Consider the following 26,077-nt stretch of genomic DNA (forward strand, 5'->3'; position numbering starts at 1 on the left):
CTGTCTATTTTCCATTTTCCCCTTTGATCTCCCCTTTTCACCCTAGAATAAATTCAAATGTCTAGGGTTCCCGCCTTAGGGTTCGCGAATGCAAGGCAGCGCTCCATCGCGGCCCGCCACAGCTGAGGAGGAGGCATGGCTGGATGCTCAAGAGTGTCTGGATCATGCCCACACTCAGTGGCTCTACGCCAGCGACGGAATCGCTACAGTAGCGCAGGTTTTGATCCCCAATGTCCTTTCATTTAGTCTCTATTTCTTCATGCATTCGTTAGGATGCCCATGGCTTTGAGGATTATGGCTTTGAGAATTCCGAGGCTTTCGGGATGATGAGAGACGTGCAACAAGCGTAAATCGCCAGCCATCGAATTTACAGCTTTCTCAAGCTTTTTGTTTTTGTTTTTCCCAGCTCCGAGTTTCTTGTGAATCGAGAGATAGCAACAAAGGCGTCGTTTCATCGCCTGAGTTCCATGCGGAAGTCTGCACTGAAACTAGTAAGCATAATTGATGAGGCTATCCATACTGTTGTTCAAAACGAACGGTGCGTCTATCGCAACTCTCTAGTTTTTCTTCCTTCTAAAAGCATGCGTGTTCTTCAGGAATGCTGCCCTGGAGAAAATCGAGGCTGTGATGCAAATGAAAAACGAATGTGAGGAAGTCGCAATAGCCGAGCGAATGCAGCTCCAGTCCGAGGTTGCACTGCTTAAGCAGCAGGGAGAATGCCTGGTAGATCTCCTGGTAAGTTTTTCCTTTTCCATAAACTTCCTAGATCGATGTCTCTTCCGATGACTGACTTTGTTGGTTTTCAGGAACAAGAGAAAGACAAGAGCATTTGTGCAATCTGCTTTACAAGAGTAAGCCCTTCCCATCGATTTCTTTCTTTTTGATTTGCTCGCATTCGCGTTTGCAGCCGAGGAACGTCATCACTTTACCTTGCTGTAAGGAAGAACACTTTTCCTTTGCTTTCGGTGCTGCAACTTGACTTAGTTCTTTCTTTTCTTTTTTCTGGTTGTTGTTGCTGCAGTGCACTTCCACTACTGCAACTCGTGCCTCGATCAGCACCAGAGAACAAATCGAACTTGTCCGAGCTGCAGATGCCCGATAAGTGGGACGCTGAAGTGCAGCTTATAAAATCCATGGCGACGTCTCTCGAAGAAATCCTTGCAGGGATCGCACGAGGAAGAGCGAAAATACTTTAAAAAAACACGAAGAAAGAAGAAAAGGAAAAAGAGCTTTTTCCACAGCTACAATGTGGAAAACACTACTACAATGTCAATCAATCAATTCGTTCACAAACCTTGAGAAAATAATGATTATAGTGGAGAGTTTTACTTGGAAGAGTGGGGGAGTGGAAGTTATATAAGAAGAACTACTGTTCTAGTTTGTCATGGTCTGGGCATAGAGAAGCTCCACCTATAATCTCCAATGCCTACATAAAAATATTATAAAGAAGAACACAAGGGCACAAGGAAGGTTTTGGGTTTGTGATTTTATGGAAGAAGAATATATGGCAGGGCGACACTGGCAGGGCGGGGCCGCCTGATCTCTCCGCCCCGAAATCCCTCTCGCCGGTGGATGGATCGGATCCCATGGAGTGTAGGCGCAGCTTCCAGCTCGATCAATTCATGTGGCGCCTGGCTTGGATGAGAAATCGGACCTAGGCCGGAGGTATGTCGAATGTAGGTGCCGCCACTGCCGCCGCCACCGCTGGGACTTCTTCCTCGTCCTCGGCTGCTGCCGCCGCTGCCGTCGCCGCTGCCGCTGCCGCTGGAATCGATTCGCGCTTTGATAATCTCCAGCTCATTGGCAAGGGCTCGTTTGGCGACGTCTTCAAGGGGTTAGTTCTCGCTCCTCCTTGCTCGCGTTGCAGATCGATTGCTAGGTTTTGGATCTATCATTCTTGTCTTGGAGCCCTAATTTTCGTGAATTGGTTTTCTTTGCTCGCAGCTTTGACAAGGAGCTCAACAAGGAGGTTGCTATCAAAGTCATTGATCTCGAAGAAGCGTAAGTTCTTTCGCCTTCTTTCTTCCATCTTTTTTTTTCCTCTTTCGATCCTCCTCTTTACTTATTTTGTACTATTTCCTGATCGCAGTGAGGATGAAATCGACGAAATCCAAAAGGTAGCTGCTGTTTTCTTTATTTTTTTGAAGAACATAAGCTCAAGTTTTGATTTCGCGTTTCAGGAAATTTCAGTGCTGTCTCAATGCCGGTCACCATACATTACGGAGTATTATGGATCTTTCCTGCATGGAACAAAATTATGGATCGTTATGGAGTACATGGCTGGTGGATCTGTATCGGACTTGGTGAGTTTGGCTGCTGTTTAGTCTAGTGACGAAAGATTGTTTTCTGGATACAGCTTGAAACGGGAAACCCACTGGATGAGCTCTCTATAGCCTGCATCATTCGGGATCTCCTCCACGCGTTAGATTACCTGCACAGCGAAGGCAAAATCCACCGAGACATAAAGGGTAAAAGTTTGCATAATGGACCTCGTTGGACCTCATTGCAATTTCTGTATAAAATGTTCTGGCAGCTGCAAACATACTCCTTACGGCAAATGGTGATGTGAAGGTAACTGCGTGGTTTAGAAGGTCGTGATTGTACTCATATTTTATAAAACAGGTTGCAGATTTTGGGGTTTCTGCTCAGCTCACACGTACTGTGTCCAAGCGGAAAGTAAGTTTAAGATACACCTTTTTATAAGGAAGAAGCTAACTCGGTAACGAAATCAGACATTTGTCGGGACACCATTCTGGATGGCACCCGAGGTGATCCAAAATTCAGATGGATATAATGAAAAGGTATGTTATGTTCTAGCAGTACGGCTCATTCATCTGTTTCATTGACAGGCAGATATATGGTCCCTTGGAATAACTACCATCGAAATGGCAAAGGGTGAACCGCCTTTTGCCGATTTACATCCCATGAGAGTTCTTTTTTTGATTCCTAAAAATAATCCGCCACAGGTGCGTCTCTTTCTAAAACGCTTTAGCATTTAATTTTCGGCATATGCAGCTCGAAGATCATTTTTCCCGCCCAATGAAGGAGTTCGTTTCTTTGTGTCTCAAAAAAAATCCAGCAGAGGTAGAAGGTATTGATTTTCCCATTGTTGTTGGTAACAAACTTTTGCTTTGGTACCGCAGAGGGCTAGTGCTAAAGAGCTATTAAAACACCGTTTTGTAAGAAATGCGCGTAAAAGTCCTAGACTGCTCGAACGAATCAGGTTTGTCTTAAAGTTCCTGGTCGACACATGGATGGACTAACCAACATATACTGTAGAGAGAGACCTAAAGTTCACATAAGAAAACCTCGATCGGAACACATGTACGAGCAGGACACTGTCGAGAAGCCGAAAGGACTAAAAGCCGCGAAGGATGGAGAGTCTCACCTACTCAGGTTTGCTTCCCGTGTTTTAATTTTCAATTGTCAATGTTATCCCTTCCGCAGTCTGACAAAGGCAATGAGAAATGCTAGCTGGGATTTCGGGACTGGAACGATTCAAGGAATTTCACAAGGCACCGGGACCGTTCGTAGTGGATTAAGAACCCCATTTGGTTTTGACGACCGAGTGGAAAGTTTTGAAGGAGATATGAGCCCACGAATTTCAAGCAGATCTCATGACTGGCACAGAACATCTGCCTCAAGCTCTACCGAGCAGCAAGCAGCGGCTCAAGAACCAGAGACTTCCTTGGACAGTCAAGGAGAAGTAAGTACCAACATTGAATGCTTGCTTGGCTGATAGATGCGTTTCAGCTGTCTAACAATTCCGGAACCATGGTCATCCACCGGTCTCCCAGAGATCGTCCATCATTAGCAGCGTTATCATCACAAGGTTCTCCGTTGGTAATGAGTCTTGTACTTGGTTTTGTGGCATTTGGACTTACGGTTGGACCACGCAGGCATATGATCCTGATGAAGCAAGTGAGTCGAGCTCACCGATATTTGACAGCGGCACTTTTGTGGCCAGAGAAAAATCGAGCGAGTCCACGTCAAATAGCGAGACACCACGATATCAGCCTCAATTGGAACGGAGCGAGTCATCCCTTCAGGAGGACAGCGCGAAGAACCTTGCAGAGGTTAGATATATTCTGTTTGTTGCAAGGCTTATTGATTTTGGAGTATCGGTACCAGGCAAAGGCAGCTTTGCAATCAGGCTCAAGGAAAGGGATGGGACGCGAGAAGCAGTCATCGTCGAAACGGAGAGAAGACCCGGTTGTGACAACGGATCCATCGACAAGTGCCGACCCTGGACGGTAACACGGATGGTTCCTTCGCTTTTGAGCTGGCTTGATAAGCATCGACTTTGCTACAGGAAATCTTCATACTTGGACGTTCCGAAAGTTCGTTTATCTTCAGGCGAAGAAGAGCACGCTCGCACTCTCATCACAGAAGGATCTCCAGCGCTTTCGTTGCTGCTCATACCGGCTCTGAAAGAGGTCTGGATTTTTATATCGGGGAGAAACTCCGCAGCCTTTTATCTAGATTCCCAGGTTGAATGGTGCGCATGCAGACGGCCGCGGAGCAATCAGAGGGGTCTGCGCTGCGTGCCGCCGCCGATGCGGCGGACGCGCTCATCGATCTGGAACGAATGGCACCCGGAGCATGTGAAGTTTTAGTGACAAGATTACTCAAGAGACTGGGAAGGTACTTTAAAAACTTTGGTGTTTGCTGGTGGACTTGATGATCTTCGTCTCATTTGAGTGGCAGCGCTGAGGATCCTTCGGTAAAAACGTTGCAGGATTTAGCTCGCAAAGCTTTGGTAGTAGATCATCCCCCAGGTGCCGGAGACGGGCATTTGCAATCCACCACCCAACAGTTTGATTTTGCGAAATCTGGACAACAGAGAGGGCAGCCAAACTTGGAGTCGTCCGAGAGCTCGGGTTTGAGCCCTCTTGCCAGTTTCTTGCTGTCGAGGTATAGTCTCTCTTGGTTTCCAGGATAGAGTTCTCTGATCCTTCTCTCTTTTTTTTTTGGTTTTTTTTGCTCGTAGGTGGCAATCTCAACTTCCGCGTGACATGAACTGTTACAACTAACATGTATATTATGATTCTTCCCGGGTTTTTTTTTTTTCTTCTTTTTTTTTGCTTTCTTATTTGAAGCGGTGTTGTAAACAAGGTTTTGAAGTAAACAGGAATGTAGGAATTATAGCTATATCGTATTAGGTTTTAGGGTTTACAGGGACTTAGGGTTTATAGGTGTGTGGAAAATGGAGGAGCGTAGCGAGGGCGCCAGCGCGCTGATCGCCGCCAAGATGCTGCAGGGATGGGCGCTTCTCGGCGAGCATTGTCCGGCGTGTTTGACGCCACTGATGAGGAACAAGTGAGTGTCTCTATTCGACGGTTTAGTAATTTTGGATGCTTCGTCTCTAGGGAGAAGAGGATGTATTGCGTTTCTTGCCAGCAATGGGTAGTGCGTGAGAATGAGACTGCCAAGGTCGACAAGGCTGTGAAGATCGAGAAGATTGAGGCTGGTGAAGAAGATGGAAGAGATGGGAATTCGAGCGCGGCACCTTGGAGAGATAGAGATCAACCTCCACATTTGCTTCCAAAGGTAGTCGCAACTCATTTCCATTTTCTCATTCCACTTTTCTTTTGTTCTAGGTGTCTGAGGAGTATTGGTCACCGGAAGTGATAAGCACTGTGGAAGTCAAAATCATGGTAAGATCAGTATCGAGTCTTGAATCCCATTTGATTGGTATTTGTTTTGTCAAAGGAGCTGCGCAAAGCCATCGACGAAACTAGAGATGTTGCGCAACTAAAACTGGTAGGCCAAGTTTCATGTTTTCTTTTTCAACACAAACGCGCAACCTTTGCTTTTCCTTGGCAGCTCATAGATACTTTAACTTCGTGCTTGACATGCCTGGAGCTTCTCCGGAAAAACTAGCTCTCGAGCGATTCCGGCGTTCCTTTCCTCAGTCTCCGGGCCATGTAAACTTTCACGTACTCTCCGAAGCTCACTGGGCGATACCGGGATGGATGATCCGCGTCGACGAATTCCGGTAGAGGCTTGATCGTCGCCTCCACCGCTGGGTTGAAGAAGCTGGAAATGGAGAGCCTCGCTCTTTCGGGATTAGCCAAGACTCGGTGCTCAAAACTCTTGTAACGCTTGTTGGTTGCGATCTGGAACAAAGGTAATATGGAAACTTCCATTCCGTTTCATCTTTTCTTTCTTACCTGCATTTGATCTCCAAAGTTGACGACGAGCGCTCTCCGGTTTGTGCTGATTGGCACCCATGGCGATTCTTCGTTCTTCCTCATTTGCAAGCCGGGGACATCGTCGATCAAAAGGATATTGAGGAGACCTGGAGAACAAAGAAACAATGAAGAACACGAAGGAGAATGAAAAACAAGTGAACTTTCACCTTGATCACAGTGGCTGCGAACTCCCAGCACTAGATCCGGCTGGGGGCAAGGGAGGTACCTGTTGAAGAGCAAAAGCTGGTCTAATGGATCGAATTCTCTCTCAAGACGATCGGGACGTAATCCCAGGCTCTCGGACGCAAGCGATATCACCTTGAAGGCCAAAGCTCGGATTTCCTGGCAATACTTCAGTGCTGCGCTCCTGAGAAGGAAGAAAGAATGAAGAGAAAAGAAGGAAAAGAAGAAGAAAACCTGAATGATGGAGGATTGCTTGGCCAAGTTTCGAACGTTTCTTCACTGAGTGGATGGCACTTCCCGACCACCAGGAAGTCCCTCCAGTCCTGGACGCCAGTTTCATCCAAGCGCGTCCCATATCTGGTTCCATTCATCTTTGGCTCGCCACTAAACAGTTCCATCCTTTGTTCCATCGGCTGTCCAAAGAATTCCAGTGCCGCTCGGACAATCCCCTCCATGGTCTCCTCTGAAACGCCATGGCTTGTGACTTGGAAGAATCCCCACTCCCTGGAAGCCCGCTCGATCTCGCCCACTATTCGCTGCCTGCCATGGCTGGATTCCAGATCTAGCAAATCTATCACTGGGATTCTCTCCTCGTCCTGGACCTCACCACTGAATCCATCAGAGAAGCAAACGTAAGCTTCTGGAACTTTGGTCACGCCTTGCTCCACGAGAGTTGGAACCGGAACAGCTTGAGCGTACAAAAGAGTTCCCATGTCGGAAAAGGAAACAGAACAAACCTCTATCACACATTCTTTTGATCTTTCTCAGTAGAACTGACCTTTATTATTATGACAAATATCGTGACCTTTTTGGGTAAAATATTGTGGAGCTTTCTAAACAGAAACCAATGTGAGGGAGAACCCTTTGATAAATCCCATTCTTCCTTTGGAAGCTCGTTGCTGATGCACGGAGACAGTTAAAAACGTAAGTAAAAGGATTAACTCTAGGCAAACGTACATTGAGAATGTCATCCATTGTCAATTGAGAGTAATCCATCATAAGCGGCACTATTGAGCACCTCATCGTATTCGAACAGCTGTTTACGGGCTTCAAAATAATAGTTTTCGACTTTTCTTTGAGCCTCGTCCAGCGATTTCGTGAGCATTTTTGACTCGATCGGCAAATCCTCGATTTAGAAAAAACCAACAAAATGACAACTACCTCACCTTTATCTTTTCACCACCAAATATCCGAAATATGGTACCTTCTGCGGCCGCTGCCTGTAAGAACCTTTATGAGTAAAATTTTATGGAGCAAAAACAAATGTGAGGGAGAACCCTATCACTCAAAATACACCCTAAACCCTAAACCCCTAAGTATATTTTAGGTATATTCATTACCAAATTATTTAAATTAAAATTTTCATTAATAAAATTTAGATATCTTATTTTAAATCATTATTTTTAGTTTTAATTAATTTTAATTTTCATAAGCAGGATGGTAGTGGATATACTAAGAATATTTTTGGATATTCTAGAATATTTTACCATCTAACAGTTGTTATTCATTTATATTAGTCTTGTATTTATAAATTATAAACATGTTTATAATTTATAAATTTTCTTAAATCCTTTCTAGCATATTCTTTGTTATTCTATCATCTGGAATAACTTAATCTTGTTTTTATAAATTACAAACATGCTTATAATTATAAACTTTATTTGATCAATTGGATTAATAAGTAAGAATAACACTCTATTTTGATACAAAATGGTAAAAATTTATTTTTAACACCAAATTTATTTTCTCACAAATAAAATTTCTCCTTCTCACAATTTCCATTAAGAAAGGTTTTCCTCAGTTTGTTAACATTTCTTCTATAGTATAGCTTGAGGAATAGCTTCTCGAGCTTTTGTCTCTTTCTTAAACTTACATAAGTGCTCCACATTTGCAAATTTGAGTAGTGCAAGAGATTGAGATTTATTTTTGAATCAAGTCAAATTTCTCTCCCCTTGTGTTTTTAAGTGTTTGATTATAATTGCTTTTACATTTGGGAGAGTTTGAATACTCCAAGCTGTTTGGATATTATGGCTTTGGTCTTCAAAATAATATTTAGTTAAAGCTAAAAAACTTTTGCATTAGGTTTTGTAAATGGCTCTTGATGCTGGGAGGACACTCCTTCCCACAATATACTAAGGTTTGCAAGTAAGAAGGTTGTGTTTTTACTCAATGCTTGTTTCGACACAGAGAACATAAATCAAAAGAAAGCTTGCCTTAAGAAAATAGTCTTCTATTGGGCGTAGGGCTTTGCTAGGAAATGGCGGATTTCCACTAACAAGTTTGATAAGGTAAAACAAAATCAATGAAATTTGTCATTAATTAAGTTGATATGCACCACAGAGGCTTACGCACTGGTTGGAGAGCAAATACTATTCCAGCAATGAGAGGCACGAGGTTTCGAGGGCAGCAGAACTTGCACGCCTCACATTGGGTGTTTTTGACGAACCAGTGGGGAAACTTGGGATAACACCCAAAGCATCACAGGTTGTGACGCTTCTCACTCGAGACCAATTCTGGGACTTGTGTTCGGATATGTTGGACGAGCGATCCAAGCAGCACGAGGAATGGATTGAGCAGACCTTCACTGATGACCAAGATCTCAACTTCGTGCGCTACTTGAGGGAGGAGGAACGAAAGAACTCTCATTTTGGAAGTTTGGAACCACAAAGATTCACTAGTTTATTATTGCTTTCGACAAATCCAGAAAGAGCTCGATCCATAGTCAATCTCTCCGACAGCGCTCGCATCCGCAAGGAAAGTAATGCCAACCAGATTGAGGTTTGCAAACTCACTGTTAGCTGCAGACTCCAGAGCTATGGTAGAGATCTGGTTCATTTTGACTTCAAGGCCTGACTTGTAACCTCCCTTTGTGTTTGATATCTCTTCGCCAGTGAAGCCAAGAGATTTCAAGGTTGAATTTGCCAGCCAGACTCCAGGAGATCCTAGAATTTATGACAAAGATTTCATTAGACAGCGAAAGTGGAAGCCAATATTGACAATTACCAGTGTCGAGAATAGCTGGGACTTCAATCTTTGTGTTCCCGTTCTCAATTTCCACGAGAAGCCAAGGCAATCCACCAAGTATTTTCCCTCTTGTAGCCCCTCTGTACAAAGCAATGTTTCATACTTTTGAAATTTATAAATCCAATAGCATACCTTGGAATGCTAGCAGTCTCCAGTGTTGGTCGATCGATCAATCTGATCTGCCACGACTCCTCCGCATCAGAAAAGTCCAGTAACATTCTTGTTTTAGCAGCAAAGAAGTAATTTGACCCCAAGACGGAGCACGGGCTGTCATATGCAACAAGAGCTCGCACATCCACACCGTTCACTTGAAGCCTTATGATCTCTCCATCGCTTGCCTCATGCCCTTGCCCAAAGACAATGTTCATGTCTTTACCAGCAATGACTGTTCCCAGAGCACCAGTGTCAATTGCAAACTCAATATAGCCGCTTCTCTCTGCGTCGACATACAATGTTGACGTGAAGTGATACTGATCCGTTACTTTGGCTTCATACACTGTTGCTGGAAAAGAAGAAAAAAGAAAATAAGGAGAGAAAAGAAACGAAGATTAATATTTTAACACCTTTGGCTCGAGCTGTCACTAGACTTGACTTTGCAAACGCCAAATCTGTGACAGAGCACATATGTCAATCGAGGGAGAAAGTGAGAAAAAAAAAAACAACAAACCAGAATGTAGAAGGGATGTTCTCCTGCAGGGCAGACCCAAGAATCCAGTGAAAACTCCTGGATGTCCTGTCATAGTATTATATAGATGGTAAAATCAAGTTAAGGCCAACTTGTACTTAATGGTTTCTCTATCGCGTGTGTGAAGAGACGTCCCCGTGGGTTTGTAGAGCCTCTAACAGATAATGGCTATCTCCATAGATATGACGACGCTATGATTCAATAGTCTATGCTCTTGAGAGTACTTTCGATAACTAACCTGGACGTGGAGAGTTCCAGCCTGATGGCTCTATCCCAAGAAAGCGCGGTGATTTAGAGTCTGGAAGTGTGTCGAGTTAGAAAAGTTCTCGGGGGAACGAGTAACAAACCAGTACGAGCTTTGCCTGCTAGCAGGAGAGCTTGTGGCGATTTTGAAAAACGCGCACGACCTGTGCCATGCAAGAGGCTAGTTAAAAACGAAAAGTTCTTCAAACACAGATCAACTAACGAGCGCTCGAAGCTTGGCCTGCTTTTCCATGATTGAGAATCGTTTGTCCAGTCCAGGCCGAAAGTCCTGTGGCTGAGAGGAATAAAACGTTAGAAGGTGAAGCCATGAGATTAAATGCCAAAACCAGAACTTAGAGCTTGGCCTGGTGGTGAACCTGGAATGCCTGACAGCGATCTAGCAAAGAACGCTGTGTTTGTGTGTGAGAAAGATTGATTAAATCGTCTTGTGAAAACTGAACTAACCAGAAACTCGGGCTTGGCCTCCAGGTGACGTTGATCTGGCATAAGCTCCTGCTAGGAAAATTAGAAGGTCGTCTTGATAGATCGAAAGCTCCAAGATTCACCACGAAGTCCCGCGTCGCAGATAATCTGGAGGCTCCCGGATCCGCAATGGAAGTTTCGAGTGCTAGCGCCTTCGCTTCCAATGGGAATGCCATGCAAGAGCTCCACACCGCCATCGCCAATCCACGCTCACGCTCTCTTCTTCTTGAATTACCAATGAAATTCATCCCGCTACTTCACGTTTTACTGAAGCGCCAACTTTCAACGCTTTTGACTTGCGTAGAGGTCGAATCTCGCCAGTCTGGTAAGTCCTTCTAGGGTTCTAAAGACAGAGTTGGAGATGGCTAGCGTCTTCTTCTCGCCGCCGTCGCCACCGGCGCCATCGCCAAGTAAGCTCAGATTTCTTCAAGGAAATGCTGCTCGTCGCTTCCCGGCTGGAAATCTCCATCTCCACGCTAGAAATACGAGGCGGCAGTCCGGCGTGGTGGCCAGCGCCGCCGATCTGCGAGAAAAGGTCGTGGGGATCGATTTGGGGACCACGAATTCCGCGGTTGCGGCGATGGAGGGTGGCAAGCCGACGATCATCACAAACTCTGAGGGGCAGCGGACCACTCCCTCGGTGGTGGCTTTCACGAAGAATGGGGAGAAGCTCGTCGGCCAGATCGCCAAGCGCCAGGCCGTGTTTAATCCCTCCAACACCATCTCCTCGGTGAAGAGATTTATCGGCAGGAAGATGGCCGAGGTTGACGAGGAGTCCAAGCAGGTCTCCTACGCGGTCGTGAGCGATGAGAATGGAAATGTGAAGCTCCACTGCCCTGCCGCTGGCAAAACCTTCGCTGCCGAGGAAATCTCAGCTCAGGTTTGCTCAAACTCTTTGTTGCCTTTGTTTCTTCGTGGTTTCGCATCTTGTTTTTCTTCATGATGTTTTATAATGTTTTTTCCATCCATGATCTTAGTTTTTGCTTCGTGATCTTGGTTGTTCCGTGTTTGGTTTTCTATCCTTCTATTTTGTGATGCGTGTATCTTAGATTTTTTCTTCTTTGTGTTCGGCTAGCTATAGCATTTTCCTTTTGTTCTTAGTGTTAATCTTGTTTTGTCTTTGTATCTAGGTGTTGAGAAAGCTTGTGGACGATGCTTGCAACTTTTTCAACGACAAAGTGAGCAAGGCTGTGATCACAGTTCCTGCGTATTTCAACGACGCACAGAGAACTGCAACGGTCGACGCCGGAAGGATTGCCGGACTAGAGGTTCTTCGTATTATCAACGAGCCTACGGCGGCGTCTCTGGCTTATGGTTTCGACAAGAAAACCAACGAGACCATCTTGGTTTTCGATCTGGGGGGTGGTACATTTGATGTTTCAGGTATACAAAACTATTTCGCTCTCTATCTCGCACTGGTTTGATGATGTCACTGTGCTGTTTTGATTTAGTGCTGGAAGTTGGTGATGGCGTTTTCGAAGTCCTGTCGACATCAGGAGACACGCACTTGGGTGGAGACGATTTTGACAAGGTGCCACGAAGATCAATTAAGATCTTTTTATTTTCTTAACTCTTTTTCGTCGTAAACAGAGAATTGTTGACTGGCTAGCGTCCAACTTCAAGAAAGACGAAGGAATCGATCTTCTCAAGGACAAGCAAGCACTTCAAAGGCTGACAGAGACTGCAGAGAAGATCAAGATAGAGCTTTCGTTACTCACTCAGACAAGCATCAGGTGATTAGAGCTTCTCACATTTGCGTTTTTTTTCTTCTAACTGTGTCGATCAGCCTGCCATTTATTACTGCCACTTCAGATGGTCCTAAGCACATTGACACGACGATTACTCGGGCTAAGTTTGAGGAACTTTGTTCTGATCTTCTAGACAGGTAGTTTTTCAACACTCATGAGAAAATTGTTCATTCTGTTTTTTCCACTCTCTTCTTTCTGCACCAGGTGCTGCACACCAGTCAAAAACGCGCTTAAGGATGCAAAGCTGGAATTTAAAGACATCAACGAGGTGATTCTCGTTGGTGGCTCCACTCGCATTCCTGCTGTTCAAGAGGTTGTCAAGAGGCTGACGGGGAAAACTCCCAACTTAAGTGTCAACCCGGATGAAGTGGTCGCCTTGGGAGCTGCAGTTCAGGTATGATTCTCACATTTAAAAGAGAAAGAATGGTATTTATCTTTCTTTTCCTTCGTTTAGGCTGGCATTCTGGCTGGCGAAGTCAGCAAGGTGGTGCTACTGGACGTGACCTCACTGTCGCTGGGTCTGGAAACTCTGGGTGGTGTCATGACAAAGGTCATACCTCGCAACACGACGCGTCCGGCAACCAAGTCGGAGGTTTTCTCCACGGCCGCAGACAACCAGACGAGCGTAGAGATCAATGTTCTCCAGGGAGAGCGAGAGTTTGTCAAGGACAATAAGTCCCTGGGAAGCTTCAGGCTGGAAGGCATTCCCCCAGCACCGAGGGGAGTACCACAGATAGAGGTCCGCTTTGACATCGATGCCAATGGTATCCTCTCGGTGAGCGCTACCGAGAAAGGAACTGGAAAGAAGCAGGAGATCACCATCACCGGAGCTAGCACTCTATCTCAGGACGAGGTAAGCTCTTCCTTGTTACATCGTTTCTTTTCTCTGAAAGTTTGGTCTTTTAGGTGGAGAGAATGGTCCAGGAGGCCGAGAGGTTTCGCGCAGAGGACGAAAAGAAGAGGGGAGACGTGGATGCCAGGAACGAAGCGGAATCTCTGGTGTATCAAACCGAGAAGCAGCTCGAGGAACTGGGAGGCAAAGTCCCGGCTGATGTGAAGAGCAAGGTGGAAGATAAAGTGAAAGCGTTGAAAGTGGAGATGTCGAGCGGTGACACTCGCAAGATCAAGGACGCCATAGCCGCATTGAGGCAGGAAGCGATGCAAATTGGCCAGAGCTTGTATAGCCAAGCTGGAACGAAAGAAGCGAAGGAAACGAAGGGAACGAAAGAAACCAAAGATGGTAGCGATGGTGATGAAGTCATTGACGCAGATTTTAGCTCGTAGTGTCGAAGAGATTGTCCAAGAGCATAGGAAATGGAAGCATGAAATCTATAGTTTATAGAAACTTTAGATTGTCTCTACAAGAGAAGAAATGTTTTACATGCCTAGTCTTAAGATGCCAAGAATCTCCATTTTGCGCTCCAGGGTTTTAGGGTTTCCAGGGAGGATGGCGGCGGCGAGGGAGCCACAGCTCGTCCAGCCTCCAAAGGTATGGCTAGGCTTAGATTCGAGAGGGCGGGAGCGACATTTGGGATTTTTTCTCGCAGGGCACGCGAGATTTCAAGCCCGAGCAAATGATGGTGAGGAAGAGAGTGTTTGGCATCGTCTCCAAGGTTTTCGAGCAGCACGGAGCCGTCTCTCTCGACACTCCCGTGTTTGAGCTCCGGGAAACTCTCACGGGAAAGTATGGAGAGGACTCAAAGCTCATCTACAACCTCGAAGATCAGGCTAGTGAAAAAAACTTTGCTTTCCGTTTGTTGCTTACAATTTTTTTTCTGTCTTTCAGGGTGGTCAGCTCCTTTCGCTCCGATACGATCTCACTGTTCCTTTTGCTCGATATCTGGCATCGAACAAGGTGACCAGCATGAAACGCTACCAGATCGGCAAAGTTTACCGGCGTGACAATCCTTCTCGGGGGAGGTATCGCGAGTTCTATCAGTGTGACTTCGATATCGCGGGGCAGTTCCCGGCCATGATCGCGGATGCCGAGGTGATCAAGGTCGTGGTGGAGCTGCTTGATTCTCTCGACGTAGGGGACTACCAGGTGAGAAAATACTTTTTCGTGCTTTTCTTTTCTCTCGTTGCTTGATTCCAATCTTTGTCACAGGTGAAAGTGAATCACAGAAAGCTTCTGGATCTAGTGCTCGCGTCTTGTGGAGTTCCCGAAGATAAGTTCAAGTCCATTTGCTCCGCCATCGACAAGCTGGATAAATCTCCCTGGGACAAAGTTCGAACAGAAATGGTGAGCCTTTTTGTTCGTGTTTTTACATGTGTGTTTGACAAGAGCTTGATTTCTACCAGGTGGAGGAGAAAGGCTTGTCACCGGAAGTGGCTGACAAAGTCGGTGAGCAAGTCTCCAAGAAAGGCAATGCGACGGACATGCTTGCTTACTTGAACGCGTATCTCGGAGAGTCCCAGAATGCAACAGAGGTTCTCGAAGGCATGGAGACGCTCTTTGGCTTTTTGGAAGCTGGGAACTGCTTGCATCGCGTGGTTTTCGACCTTAGCCTTGCTCGAGGCCTGGATTACTACACCGGTGTCATCTTTGAGGCCGTTTTCACAGGCTCCACTCAGGTAATCTCGTCGTTTCTTCTTTCTGTTTTTCATCTTTGTTTGTATACTTCTTTTGAAGGTTGGATCGATTGCTGCTGGTGGTCGCTACGACAACCTCGTGAGCATGTTTGGCGGCAAGGAAGTGCCGGTTGTGGGACTTAGCCTGGGAATCGAGCGCGTTCTTCTCATACTCGAAGAGCGGGAGAAGGCAAACAAGGTGCGTGTTTCTCTCAGGATTTCTCATTACAATCACTACTCTCTCTCCCTCTCTCGCACAGGTTGCAAGAACGAAAGAGACACAGGTTTTGATACTCTACCTCGGCAAAAACATGCACAAGCAAGCCTTTCGACTGGCGAGCGAGCTGTGGGCTGCGTCACTCAACGTAGAGTTTGACGCCATCGCCACGTCCAAGCTCAAGAACAAGCTGGATATGGCGGGCAAATCCTTCATCCCCTTCGTCGTCGTCGTTGGCGAGGACGAAGAAAAGAAAGGCGTGGTGCAGCTCAAGGAGATTGTCGTGAAGAAATCTCAAGAGGAAGAAAACAAACAAAAAGAGGAAATCCCGAGAAACGAACTAGCCAAGACCATCTTGTCCAGATTGCAAAAATAAATCTTTCGATCATTAGTCTCGACCTTTAACCTTTGCTCTTGGAATATTCTAGCCTTTGCCTTTAGAGTATTCTTTTGGCTTTAAACAGTTTTTGCCCTAATCCGGGGCTGGGGCGATCTGACGGCTGATGGGCGCGCGAGAGCTTTGGCTTGAGTGGTGGAATCTGGCGCTAGGGCTGAATCCCGGCGTGGATCCTGGGAGCTCTAGCTAGGGTTTGGGAGCGGGGCAGGGATTCTTGCGGAGAATGCGCTACGGGCGTGGATTCTACTGGCAGGCGCTTTTGCGAGCTGGGAGGCTGCTGCTCCATCTCAAAATGCCGTAGTACCGTGCCCGCGGGGGATCGGCATTGCCGCAATGCCGGCTGCCACAGCGGCCAAGCTGATTGTGGATGCGCTGCTGCAGCGCTTTCTGCCGCTCGCGCGACGCAGGATCGACACGGCGCAGGCACAGGTAATCTTTCGGGGATGATCGACGAGTGATTGATCTTCGCTTGGAATTTCTTTCTTTCTTTCTCTAGGATGGGCAATATCTTCGTGCGTCTGATGCTGCCTACGAGCAAGTGTTGGATTCGCTGGCTATGGTGGCTCGTCACACTCCAATACCTCTTCTGGAGGCACTTCTTAAGTGGAGAGAAAGGTGAGTGGTCTTATCTAAAACGAACAAGAATTGATGTGATCGGCAATGCTGTCTCGTATGAGCAGTGAATCCCCGAAAGGAGCCAACGATGCTTCGACTTTTCAAAGAAAAGTGAGTTGGAACTCCACTTTTTTCTCTCTTCCTGTGCTGAAACTTAGATTCGTGTAGCTGGCCGTGGAGTGTATATTTTGCTCAGCGTGTATACGTTTTGTGGAGTGCTGTCCACAAGAAGGGCTCACAGGTATTTCACCAGTGCCTTATTTCCAAGTCCTAGACACTCATACATTCTTCTATGGACAGAAACACTGTGGAATGGTCTGGAGAATTTTGTTTTCGATTGGCTTATCAATGCCGACAGGTATCTGGTTTTTCTGATAAACTGTGATGAACCAACACGGTCTTTTATTTCAGAGTTGTTAGCCAGACAGATTATCCCTCCTTATTTGATCTTCGCGGATTGCTCTTGGACCTCGTTGCTCAATTGCTTGGCGCTTTGTCCAGAATAAGGCAAGTTGAAATTCCTTCAGTGTTAACTATAACATGAAACTATACAGATTTAGCTCCATAACTGAGCGTTTCTTTAACGAGTTGAATACTCGTCGCATTGATACGAACGTGACAAGAAGCGAAACATTAAGCATCATCCATGGAATGCGGTATCTCAAGCTCGGGGTATTTGAGGAAATGGTTCTGTAGTCAATTGGGTAATCCTTTTTTTTTTTTTTTTTTTTTTTTGCAGGTTTCATCACTTGGAGGACTTAATGCTAGCACGTCATTTGTAGCCAAAGCCAATCCTTTGAATCGAATGCCAGCGAAGAAGAAGAGTGAGCTCCATCATGCGCTGTGCAACATGCTTTCAAGTGTTCTTGCCCCTCTCACAGACGGTGGGAGTGGCCAGTGGCCGCCTGCAGGAGTTGATCAGGCACTGACTCTGTGGTATGATGCTGTTCTTCGAATTCGGAACCAACTTATGCACTGGATGGAGAGGCAAAGCAAGCATGTTAACGTAAGTAAAAGATTTTCCAAATGAATTCGTCGTCAACAACGTTTACAGGTTGGATACCCTCTTGTTACAAGTCTTTTGTGCCTAGGCGATCCAGAGTATTTTATAAGTTCATTCAATCCTCACCTCGATCAACTGTATAAACTGTTACGGGTGAGCAGGGACGTTAAAATTCAGTATTGCTCTAAACCTTTTTTTTGTCTTAGGAGAAAAATAACAGATCGGTAGCATTGGAATGTCTTCACAGAGTGCTTCGCTTCTATTTGAATGTGTACGCTGAAAGTCAACCGCAAAATCGGGTATGGATGACCTTGCACAGTGTTACAGCTCAATTGTTGAGCTGTTTGAAAAAAGGCTTTTTTACGCTGGATGTTCAACACGAGAAGCTTGTCGACCTTTGCGTGACAATAGCCGAGAGTAATCTGGACTTCGCGATGAATCACGTGATATTGGAACTTCTTCGGACAGAGAACCTTAGCGAGGCTAAAGTCATCGGTCTGAGAGGACTTTTGGCTATAGTTTCGTCCACTTCGGCCGAGCAACGTACAGATGATTCTCGGCTCTCTTTGACGTCATTTCGTGGATCACCGACATCTTCTTGGTCATCAGCAACCTCGGCCGTTTTTACGTCATCTCGTCACAGTGCTGCAGCTCGTGTTGATATTCCTTCCAGCACTCATGATATTGGACCATATATACCAAAAGTGCGAGCTGCTCTTGGTTCTATTATCAAAGCATGTCACAGCACTTATGGGGGCGCATTGCTTACTTCCTCGAAGGCAACGCTGGGTAAGTTTTGCGACTCTTTTCGACAGTTTTTTCTCACAGTCACGTAATTTTGACAGATGCTCTGAGCAAAGAAAAGCCTCAAGGCTGGCTTGTGTTCCGCTGGGCTCTGAAATGTGTACCACATTTGATACCAGAGCAGTGGCGCAACGATCGGATGACGGAAATTATCCCGGTTTATGCGATCAGTGTTGAACCTGGTGTTCGTGAGGAAGCCGTGCAGGTTCTTTTTAGAACTGTTCGGGACCTTCCTCAAAGCCGCTTTGCCGTCATGCGAGGGATGGCAAATTTTATATTTCGGCTCCCGGACGACTTTCCAATACTGATCCGGATTTCTCTGGATCGTCTCGTACAGCTTTTAAGCTCTTGGCGCGTGTCTCTTTTGGAAGAGCTTTCGGACAGCAAAGACAACTATAACAAAAGTTCACGTCATGCAGCACCATCGGAAGCCCGGTTTCATCCCTCGGGTTTAGATGCAGTGGGTCTTATATTTCTGTGCTCGGTAGACGTTCAAATTCGGCATACGGCTCTGGAACTTTTGAGGGCCGTTCGAGCTCTCTACAATGATCTCTCAAGGATGTCTTCAAAGGAGAAGAACAATAAAAGGCCACATCCAGACCATACTTACGTGATCGACGTATTCGAGGAAGCTGGTGTATGTATATTTTCGTTATTGTAATGATTTCGTTCTAAAGTTCTTTTCTCCAGGACGACATTGTCCAGCAATGCTACTGGGACTGTGGAAGATGGTACGAAATGAGAAAAGAGTGGGATGCCATTCCACCAGAACTATCGCTGCAAACCGTACTGGAGAGCTCGGACAAAGGTCGTTGGGGACGATGTTTAAGTGAACTTGTTAAGTATGCAGCAGAGCTTTGTCCGTCAGCTGTTCAAGGTGCAAGGTGCGTTTTTCTTTTTCTTCTGTTTCGCTCCGTAGTTTCTAATCTAAGTCGTTCTATGTAGACTGGAAGTGGTTCAGCGGCTTGCACAAATTACTTCGGTAGAACTCGGTGGGAAGTCAACAACGTCGCACGATGACAGCAAGCTAGACCAGTGGCTTCTGTATTCAATGTTTGCATGTTCATGTCCTCCTGAGGACGTGGAGGACACCAAGTCGCACTCTACGAAAGAGTTGCTTCGTCTAATTTTGCCGTCTTTGAAGTCAGGTTCCGAGACTCAAATTGTGAGCCTTCCTTCACTCGACCATTCTGATGCTTACTTGTACCTGTGTTCATTTCCCCCACAGAATGCGGCTACCTTAGCGTTGGGACACTGCCACTGGGAGATTTGCGAACCAATGCTCACGGAATTACGACAGTTTTTGGACGAAATTGCAACGGAGATTGAAAGTCGTCCCAAGTGGAAGGTATGACGAGTCTGCCAAAAGGCCTCTGTGTTGATGTTTTCCTTTTACAGAGTCAAAAACTTAGGCGAGAAGACATTCGTGTGCATGTTGCAAACATATACCGAATGGTGGCAGATAATTTTTGGCCTGGTATGCTGATACGCAAGCCCGTTCAACGTATTCATGTGATCAAGTTCATTGAAGACACAGTCAAGTACATCACGTCACCGTCTCCGCTGGAGGTTTTCCAAGATTTGCAACCTCTAAGATTTTGCCTAGGCTCCGTGCTACGATCAGTTTCCATCGAAATGGTGAAATCCAACTCGGACCGGTTTGATCCGCGAACAAGGAAGCGGATGTTCGATCTGCTCGCGTCCTGGTGCGACGATACTACGACTGTCTGGAGCCAAGACGGTGTTAGCGAGTACCGACGGGAAGTGGAGCGGTACAAGTCATCACAAAACTCCAGGACTAAGGACTCTGTGGAGAGAATCACTGTAGAGAAGGACGTCAACGAACAGGTGGATGCAATCCAATGGATCGCTATGAACGCTATGGCCGCTCTGTTATATGGGCCTTGCTTCGACGACAACGTCAGGAAGATGAGTGGGAGAATCATCGCATGGATCAACGGCCTTTTCCTTGAACCGGCTACTAGAATGCCTATCGGGTATTCTCCAGATCCTCGTACACCACTCCATAAGTTCGCCATGGCTGGAGTCTTTGACGTAGTTCACGGTGGTAAGGACAGGCACAAGAGCAATCCTATGCGAGTTCATCTTGCGAAAGTTGCTCTTATGAACCTCGTTCAGACCAACCTCGATCTCTTCCCAGCATGCATCGACCAGGTTTGTGATTTACTCATGAGTTTTTGGTGGCATTACTATTTACGTGTTGCAGTGCTACTCTTCTGATCCTTCTATCGCGGATGGATATTTTTCTGTTCTTGCCGAAGTGTACATGCGGTACGAGATACCAAGGTGCGACACCCAAAGACTGTTAAGCCTCATACTCTACAAGGTTGTGGACCAGTCTCGGAGGATTAGAGATGATGCATTACAGATGCTAGAGACTTTATCCATCAGGGAATGGGCTGAGGATGGGGAAGGAACGGGAAGGTATCGAGCAGCGGTCGTGGGAAGTTTACCAGATTCTTACCAACAATTTCAGTATCAGCTGTCTGCAAAGCTAGCAAAGGAACATCCAGAGCTGAGTGAGCTACTTTGCGAGGAGATCATGCAAAGGCAGCTGGATGCAGTGGACATCATCGCTCAGCATCAGGTTCTTACGTGCATGGCTCCTTGGATTGAAAACTTGAAGCTCTGGGAATCGGGATGGAGTGAGAGACTGCTGAAGAGCCTTTACTACGTAACTTGGCGTCACGGGGATCAGTTCCCTGATGAGATTGAGAAGCTGTGGCGGACAGTGGCAAACAAGAGACGAAATATCAGTCCCGTCCTCGACTTTTTGATATCTAAGGGCATTGAAGATGGTGACTCAACCGCATCAGGAGAGATTACTGGAGTTTTTGCGACGTACTTCTCCGTGGCAAAGCGGATAAGCCTTTACTTGGCTCGAATATCACCACAGCAGACCATAGATAATCTCGTCTGCGAGTTGGCAGAGAGAAGACTTGAAGATCATCCGGAGCAATCGAAACGAAGTGTGGATGGAGCGTTTGAGCTTGAAAGCTCGGCTGTTTTGGAGTTCTCGCAAGGACCAGCTCCCGTTCAACTGCTAGAACCGCCGCCGCATATGTCACCACTTCTGGTCAGGAGCTCTCTGGAAGGACCACTGAGGAATGCCAGCGGGAGTTTAAGCTGGAGAACAGCCACAGGTCGGAGTATGTCGGGTCCTCTGAATACTGTCCCCGACACGCATACCGGGAGGTCTGGCCAGCTATTCACGGGATCAGGACCCTTGCCAAATGCTTCTGGCCAGCTTTTGGGAGTTCGTAGCTCCACAGGAAGCTTGAAGAGTCACCACTTATCGCGTGACAGTGGAGACTATTTTGACACTCCGAATTCGGTCGAAGACATACGTATCATCACTCCACCGGTGAACCCGAGCGAGCTGCAGTCGGCTCTTCAGGCCCATCACCACTGGCTTTCTCGTGCGGACATTGCTCTGATACTTTTGGCGGAGATAGCTTACGAGAATGACGAAGACTTTCGAAGCCACCTTCCGCTGCTCTTCCACGTTACGTTCGTATATATGGATAGCTCCGAAGACATTGTTTTGAAGCATTGCCAGCAGCTGCTGGTGAATCTTCTCTACTCGCTAGCGGGACGACATCTTGAACTTTACGAGCATGGTGATGGAGATTACAAGCAACAAGTCGTGAGCCTGATCAAGTACGTGCAGTCGAAGAAGGGAAGCAGGATGTGGGAAAAGGAATCAATGTCTTTGACGAGAACGGAGTTGCCAAGTGCTGCTTTACTATCTGCGCTGGTGCTAAGTGTGGTGGACGCGATAGTTTTCCAAGGCGACCTTCGGGAGAAATGGGGGGAGGAGGCTTTGAAATGGGCTATGGAGTGCTCATACCGTCATCTGGCCTGCCGGTCTCACCAGGTTTACCGTGCACTCCGTCCCAGTGTCACCAGCGAGACGTGTGTTTCACTGCTGAGGTGCCTACATCGATGCTTCAGCAATCCAACTCCTCCAGTGCTGGGATTCGTCATGGAGATCCTCCTGACTCTGCAAGTGATGGTGGAGAGCATGGAACCCGAGAAAGTTATTCTCTATCCACAGCTCTTCTGGGGCTGTGTGGCCATGCTGCACACGGACTTCGTCCACGTTTACGTCCAAGTTTTGGAGCTGCTTTCCCGGATTGTTGATCGGCTATCCTTCCACGACCACACCGCCGAACAGGTTCTTCTGTCCAGTATGCCCAGGGACGAGTTTGAGAGCAGCGAAGGGAAAGGTGACGGGGGAACAGACGCAGACAAAGCTCCGGCGTTTGAAGGAGTGCAGCCGCTGGTTCTCAAGGGACTCATGTCAACAGTGAGCCATACGTGTGCCATCGAGGTGCTGTCGAGGATAACTCTGCATTCGTGCGACCGGATTTTTGGCGACTCGGACACTCGTCTGCTGATGCACATCGTGGGCCTTCTCCCTTGGCTCCTGCTTCAGCTCGTAAAAGGACAGAGTCACTTACCCGGTTTCGACTCGCCACTCCAGCAGCAGTTTCAAAAGGCTTGCTCTGTCGCGACAAACATCGCTCAGTGGTGCGAGGCAAAATCGCAGGGAGCTCTAGCGGCTGTTTTCTCCGCTTACGGGAATGGACAAGTCACCGCCATCGGAGACTTGCTCAACCGTATAGTACCGTTGCTGTGCAAGGAATGGTTCCCTCGGCATTCGGCGCTGGCATTCGGCCACCTTTTACGTGTTCTGGAGAAAGGACCAGTGGAGTACCAGCGAGTGATTCTCCTCATGCTCAGGGCGCTCTTGCAGCACTGTCCGATGGATACCGCCCAGAGTCCTCAAGTTTACGCTGCCGTCTCTCAGCTCGTGGAGAGTCCTCTCTGCTGGGAAGCCTTACATGTTCTAGAGGCGGTTTTGCAAAGCTGCAGCACTTTGCCGGTGGAAGCTACAACTTCCAGCGGACAGGATGCCACTGCCAACGGACAAGCAGCGACGAGGAGGCTAGACGAAGACAGGCCTGTCGTTGCCTTGCTCTCGCAGACTTCTTTCAAGTCTCGGACAGGTCCCTTCCATTCCTGGGTTGGCTCTGGTGGAGTTCCTGCGGTGACTGGAAATCCCGGCAGTGTTGACATGACGATGCTTCCATCGCGCGAGACGGCGCTGCAAAACACCAGGCTGGCACTGGGACGTGTTTTGGATACTTATGGCGTGGGAAAGCGCAGTTACTATCGGCGTCTTGTTCCATTCGTTATTAGCAGCGTTCAAGCTGAGCCGCAGCAAAAACACCGGTGACGTCGTTCGTATATACTCGAGGAAGATGAAGAGGAAGAGCGCCTTGGTTTGGAGACAGCTATTTTTTGTTCGTCCATAAGGTATCATCTTTTACTTTCATACTGATCTCGTCTAAATTTCGTTCCCATGAAACAGGACGCTTTGTACATTCGAATCGCAGGATTTTTGTGTTGGATAGAGGTAGAATCTACTCAAGTTGACACTGTTAACGAGCTATCTTGTTTATACGCAGAAGTTTTGAGTGTATAAAGAGACTTATATTGACTGTAAAGACGACGCGGTACGTATACTACCGCGCACTTATTCTGATATCTTCTTTTCGTTTTTAAATCATAATCAGGAAGCTTGCGCAGCGAGCTGCCACTGGAGGAAATAACAGCCGAGTTTGATAAGTTTGGACGCTTTTTGTAACGCCCCCAGCTTCCCCTGCTCGGCAGCCAACCGAGTGTCGTCGATCACGTCCCTCGTCACCTCCGCGTCCGCCAGTGGTATGGGGTAGTAGCACCGGCTCAAGTTTTGCATGGAAGTCGTGAAGAAGCCGGTCATCTGGGATCTTATATCGCCGACCTCGATGGCTCGGTAGCCAGACGCGACAGCTTCCTGGACGAGGCTATCTTCCGCGGCCTTGAGCGCCTTGAGCAGCTCCTTCCTCGGCTTGGCCTCACGCTGCACGAACTTGAGAAGCTCTCCATACGTTCCTTCGCCAACCGGCTTGCTCTCGAAGGGCCCGTGCTTGAGGAACTGTCCGAGGTAGCCGGTCTTCTCGTCACCGACGAGAGCTCTGGCAGTCTCGGAGATGTGGTTGATGAGGTGCGTGCTGAGCCGCTTGTGAGCAAACTCGAGGATCTCGAACGCAGCAATCTGCCTGGAGGAGTGGATGAGCCTCTTGAGGTGCAAGTCGCAGTTGTTCTCGTCCCAGCAAGTGATGATCCTCTTCAAAGCAGGTTCGATGGTGTTGTTTCTCGATTGATTCTCTTGACTGTGATCTTGTTGATGGCAGCTCTGTGCACGTCTTTCTTCGTCAAAGCAGCTGGTGGCGGTGGTGGCGGCGGCCGAATGATCAAAGGCTGGCTGATCTAAGTACTCGGTGTTTCGAGCTTGCTCCAGAGAATGGATCCTCTCCTGCTTCAAGCGGTTCAAGTAGTCGACTCTCCCCCGCGCCTGCTGCTCCATGACATCCAGCTTACTCTTGATACTCTCCAGCTGCTTGTCCTCCATGTTCTGGATGACGCTCCTCATCGACTCCTGCTTGCTCCCCAGCGACTGGATGCGGTCCTTGAGCGAGTTCTTCCCCTTGAGCAGCGACTTTATCTCCGACTCGAGCGTGGAGAAGTTGTCCAAGAGCGACTGCATCGTATCGTCGTCCTTGGGCTCGAATCCTCCAAACGCAGCGGCAGTGACAGCAGCGGGTTCTTCCGGTGGAGCAGTGGCAGCAGAGACGCGATCTTTGGCGGTGAAACTAGTGGGATCGAGCGCGGGGCTGGCGAGGGAGTATGGGCTCAAAGCATAGGCCCCGGCGGTGGGGGTGGAGGAGTAGGACTTACACGAGGAGTCGGAGATGGTGCTGGGCACGAGACGGACTCTCCTGGGAAGGACTGCTGTTGCCGATGGTGATTGCGAGTGAGAATGCGAGTGGGAGTGGGAGTGGGAGTGGGAGTGGGAGTGGGAGTGGAGGCCACCATTCTTCCTGGGACGAGACTGGATGTCGTACATTTTCACACGCGCTCATCAGAGGATAGGGCTGGGGGCTTTTAACGGAACGGGCTAACTGCCAACCTGGCACGAAAATATTATCTCATGTTTTATAACAGAAGGAATGCGTTTAAAGCTTTGATCAGATTTTGGAACTTGCTGTTCTACGTTATAAGCCCCTGCCATTGAAACAACAGAGTCACAAATCCGTCTGGACTATATTAGATGAGCTCGCATTCGCTGGAGTTTGTTTGAGCACGCATTGGCAGCAGGAATCAAGCACTGAGGTAAGCACACTTAAAAAATCAGTTCCTTCTGGTAGAAATCACATGCGTAATAAAAGCACTTTGGCTCGGGTTTGGCTTAGGAAAATGCGAAAGCTTAAATAAGTGTTGGAAATGTAAGAATTACAGCAATTCCCATGATAGAATAAAGTACTCACATACCACAGAAAACTTATTATTTTCCAGATCGATGTGCTTCAGGATTAAATCACACAACCTGTTCCAGCATGAGATTGTTGGTCTCCTTTGGACACATGTTAAGGCAGCCGGCTATTTTGTTATAACTGCAGCAGTAGTACTCGCGTCCCGATTCACAGCGCTGACCGCAACCGAACTTATTTTCCCGGCAGCAAAAGTACTCCTTTTCCTTATCGCACATCTGGTGGCACCCATATCCGTTTTTGACGCAGCATTCATAGGTAATGCTGGAATCACACTCCTGAACGCAGCCCTGAAAGTTTTTGATGCAGCAATAGCTGCCGCCAAGGCCTTGGAAACACAAACATTTCAAGTATGAACTGATGGTCGTGCGAGAAAGAATGTGACTCTCATTTACCGTGCTGAGGAGGTTCGTGGATGGTGGTCACAAGTTCCATAGAAGGCTCCTCAATCGTATACATAACGCCCTTGTTGCCCACTGCTTACAACACAGTTCAATGGATGTAATAGAC

At 47.3% G+C, this 26,077-nt stretch overlaps 8 protein-coding genes across 13 annotated transcripts; 6 read left to right on the plus strand and 2 right to left on the minus strand.

The window, feature by feature from the left end:
- The first annotated feature begins 78 nt into the window (after positions 1 to 78).
- LOC9655402 lies at positions 79 to 1,289 on the plus strand. The gene is made up of 7 exons (XM_024670621.1): positions 79 to 217; positions 273 to 346; positions 407 to 538; positions 597 to 735; positions 807 to 851; positions 908 to 935; positions 1,022 to 1,289. Exons 1-7 carry the CDS (start codon positions 89 to 91, stop codon positions 1,126 to 1,128), a joined length of 654 nt encoding a protein of 217 aa, XP_024526389.1. The 5' UTR covers positions 79 to 88; the 3' UTR covers positions 1,129 to 1,289.
- Positions 1,290 to 1,411: 122 nt separating this feature from the next.
- LOC9634264 (serine/threonine-protein kinase 4) lies at positions 1,412 to 5,151 on the plus strand. 2 transcript variants are annotated; one of them, XM_024670617.1, is made up of 20 exons: positions 1,412 to 1,834; positions 1,945 to 2,001; positions 2,090 to 2,117; positions 2,181 to 2,303; positions 2,357 to 2,468; positions 2,534 to 2,571; positions 2,623 to 2,676; positions 2,733 to 2,801; positions 2,850 to 2,966; positions 3,016 to 3,084; positions 3,144 to 3,223; positions 3,280 to 3,396; positions 3,448 to 3,706; positions 3,754 to 3,843; positions 3,900 to 4,076; positions 4,132 to 4,253; positions 4,313 to 4,436; positions 4,511 to 4,644; positions 4,708 to 4,914; positions 4,991 to 5,151. In XM_024670617.1, exons 1-20 carry the CDS (start codon positions 1,668 to 1,670, stop codon positions 5,031 to 5,033), a joined length of 2,187 nt encoding a protein of 728 aa, XP_024526385.1. In that variant the 5' UTR covers positions 1,412 to 1,667; the 3' UTR covers positions 5,034 to 5,151. The 2 variants fall into 2 exon arrangements, with proteins under 2 accessions (XP_024526385.1, XP_024526386.1); XM_024670618.1 differs by lacking the exon at positions 4,991 to 5,151 and having other exon boundaries at positions 4,491 to 4,644; positions 4,708 to 4,820.
- Positions 5,151 to 5,943, plus strand: LOC112344943 (Sjoegren syndrome/scleroderma autoantigen 1-like). Of its 2 annotated transcripts, XM_024670623.1 has the most exons (5): positions 5,151 to 5,319; positions 5,370 to 5,550; positions 5,601 to 5,657; positions 5,713 to 5,763; positions 5,827 to 5,943. In XM_024670623.1, the coding sequence occupies exons 1-5, from the start codon at positions 5,207 to 5,209 to the stop codon at positions 5,881 to 5,883; spliced, it is 459 nt and encodes a 152-aa protein (XP_024526391.1). In that variant the 5' UTR covers positions 5,151 to 5,206; the 3' UTR covers positions 5,884 to 5,943. The 2 variants fall into 2 exon arrangements, with proteins under 2 accessions (XP_024526391.1, XP_024526390.1); XM_024670622.1 differs by having other exon boundaries at positions 5,713 to 5,883.
- On the minus strand, positions 5,661 to 7,191 carry LOC9634266 (protein DMR6-LIKE OXYGENASE 2). The gene is made up of 4 exons (XM_024670620.1): positions 6,612 to 7,191; positions 6,362 to 6,561; positions 6,174 to 6,301; positions 5,661 to 6,119 (listed from the first exon to the last, which is right to left on the minus strand). The coding sequence occupies exons 1-4, from the start codon at positions 7,088 to 7,090 to the stop codon at positions 5,880 to 5,882; spliced, it is 1,047 nt and encodes a 348-aa protein (XP_024526388.1). The 5' UTR covers positions 7,091 to 7,191; the 3' UTR covers positions 5,661 to 5,879.
- A 3,982-nt stretch (positions 7,192 to 11,173) lies between these two features.
- On the plus strand, positions 11,174 to 13,873 carry LOC9634265 (heat shock 70 kDa protein 6, chloroplastic). Its single transcript, XM_024670415.1, has 8 exons — positions 11,174 to 11,692; positions 11,943 to 12,195; positions 12,264 to 12,343; positions 12,403 to 12,545; positions 12,599 to 12,697; positions 12,765 to 12,954; positions 13,015 to 13,413; positions 13,467 to 13,873. The coding sequence occupies exons 1-8, from the start codon at positions 11,174 to 11,176 to the stop codon at positions 13,842 to 13,844; spliced, it is 2,061 nt and encodes a 686-aa protein (XP_024526183.1). The 3' UTR covers positions 13,845 to 13,873.
- An 82-nt stretch (positions 13,874 to 13,955) lies between these two features.
- LOC112344942 (histidine--tRNA ligase, cytoplasmic-like) lies at positions 13,956 to 15,753 on the plus strand. The gene is made up of 7 exons (XM_024670619.1): positions 13,956 to 14,049; positions 14,108 to 14,287; positions 14,347 to 14,604; positions 14,668 to 14,802; positions 14,862 to 15,134; positions 15,193 to 15,330; positions 15,392 to 15,753. Exons 1-7 carry the CDS (start codon positions 13,957 to 13,959, stop codon positions 15,722 to 15,724), a joined length of 1,410 nt encoding a protein of 469 aa, XP_024526387.1. The 5' UTR covers position 13,956; the 3' UTR covers positions 15,725 to 15,753.
- An 87-nt stretch (positions 15,754 to 15,840) lies between these two features.
- LOC9655403 (cell morphogenesis protein PAG1) lies at positions 15,841 to 23,845 on the plus strand. 4 transcript variants are annotated; one of them, XM_024670615.1, is made up of 18 exons: positions 15,841 to 16,174; positions 16,242 to 16,360; positions 16,426 to 16,471; positions 16,529 to 16,601; positions 16,661 to 16,718; positions 16,772 to 16,867; positions 16,915 to 17,032; positions 17,100 to 17,366; positions 17,415 to 17,516; positions 17,570 to 18,152; positions 18,209 to 18,804; positions 18,858 to 19,051; positions 19,113 to 19,515; positions 19,566 to 20,342; positions 20,395 to 23,510; positions 23,566 to 23,610; positions 23,663 to 23,710; positions 23,784 to 23,845. In XM_024670615.1, exons 1-15 carry the CDS (start codon positions 16,079 to 16,081, stop codon positions 23,428 to 23,430), a joined length of 6,564 nt encoding a protein of 2,187 aa, XP_024526383.1. In that variant the 5' UTR covers positions 15,841 to 16,078; the 3' UTR covers positions 23,431 to 23,510; positions 23,566 to 23,610; positions 23,663 to 23,710; positions 23,784 to 23,845. The 4 variants fall into 4 exon arrangements, with proteins under 4 accessions (XP_024526383.1, XP_024526382.1, XP_024526384.1 ...); XM_024670614.1 differs by having other exon boundaries at positions 23,771 to 23,799; XM_024670616.1 differs by lacking the exon at positions 23,784 to 23,845 and having other exon boundaries at positions 19,113 to 19,332; positions 19,396 to 19,515; positions 23,566 to 23,701.
- On the minus strand, positions 23,673 to 26,043 carry LOC9634267. The gene is made up of 2 exons (XM_002965773.2): positions 25,963 to 26,043; positions 23,673 to 25,895 (listed from the first exon to the last, which is right to left on the minus strand). The coding sequence occupies exon 2, from the start codon at positions 25,141 to 25,143 to the stop codon at positions 23,767 to 23,769; it is 1,377 nt and encodes a 458-aa protein (XP_002965819.1). The 5' UTR covers positions 25,144 to 25,895; positions 25,963 to 26,043; the 3' UTR covers positions 23,673 to 23,766.
- Between the last annotated feature and the right edge of the window lie 34 nt (positions 26,044 to 26,077).

This window comes from Selaginella moellendorffii, unplaced genomic scaffold (genome assembly GCF_000143415.4).
Source record: "Selaginella moellendorffii unplaced genomic scaffold, v1.0 SELMOscaffold_6, whole genome shotgun sequence".
Lineage (NCBI taxonomy): Eukaryota > Viridiplantae > Streptophyta > Lycopodiopsida > Selaginellales > Selaginellaceae > Selaginella > Selaginella moellendorffii.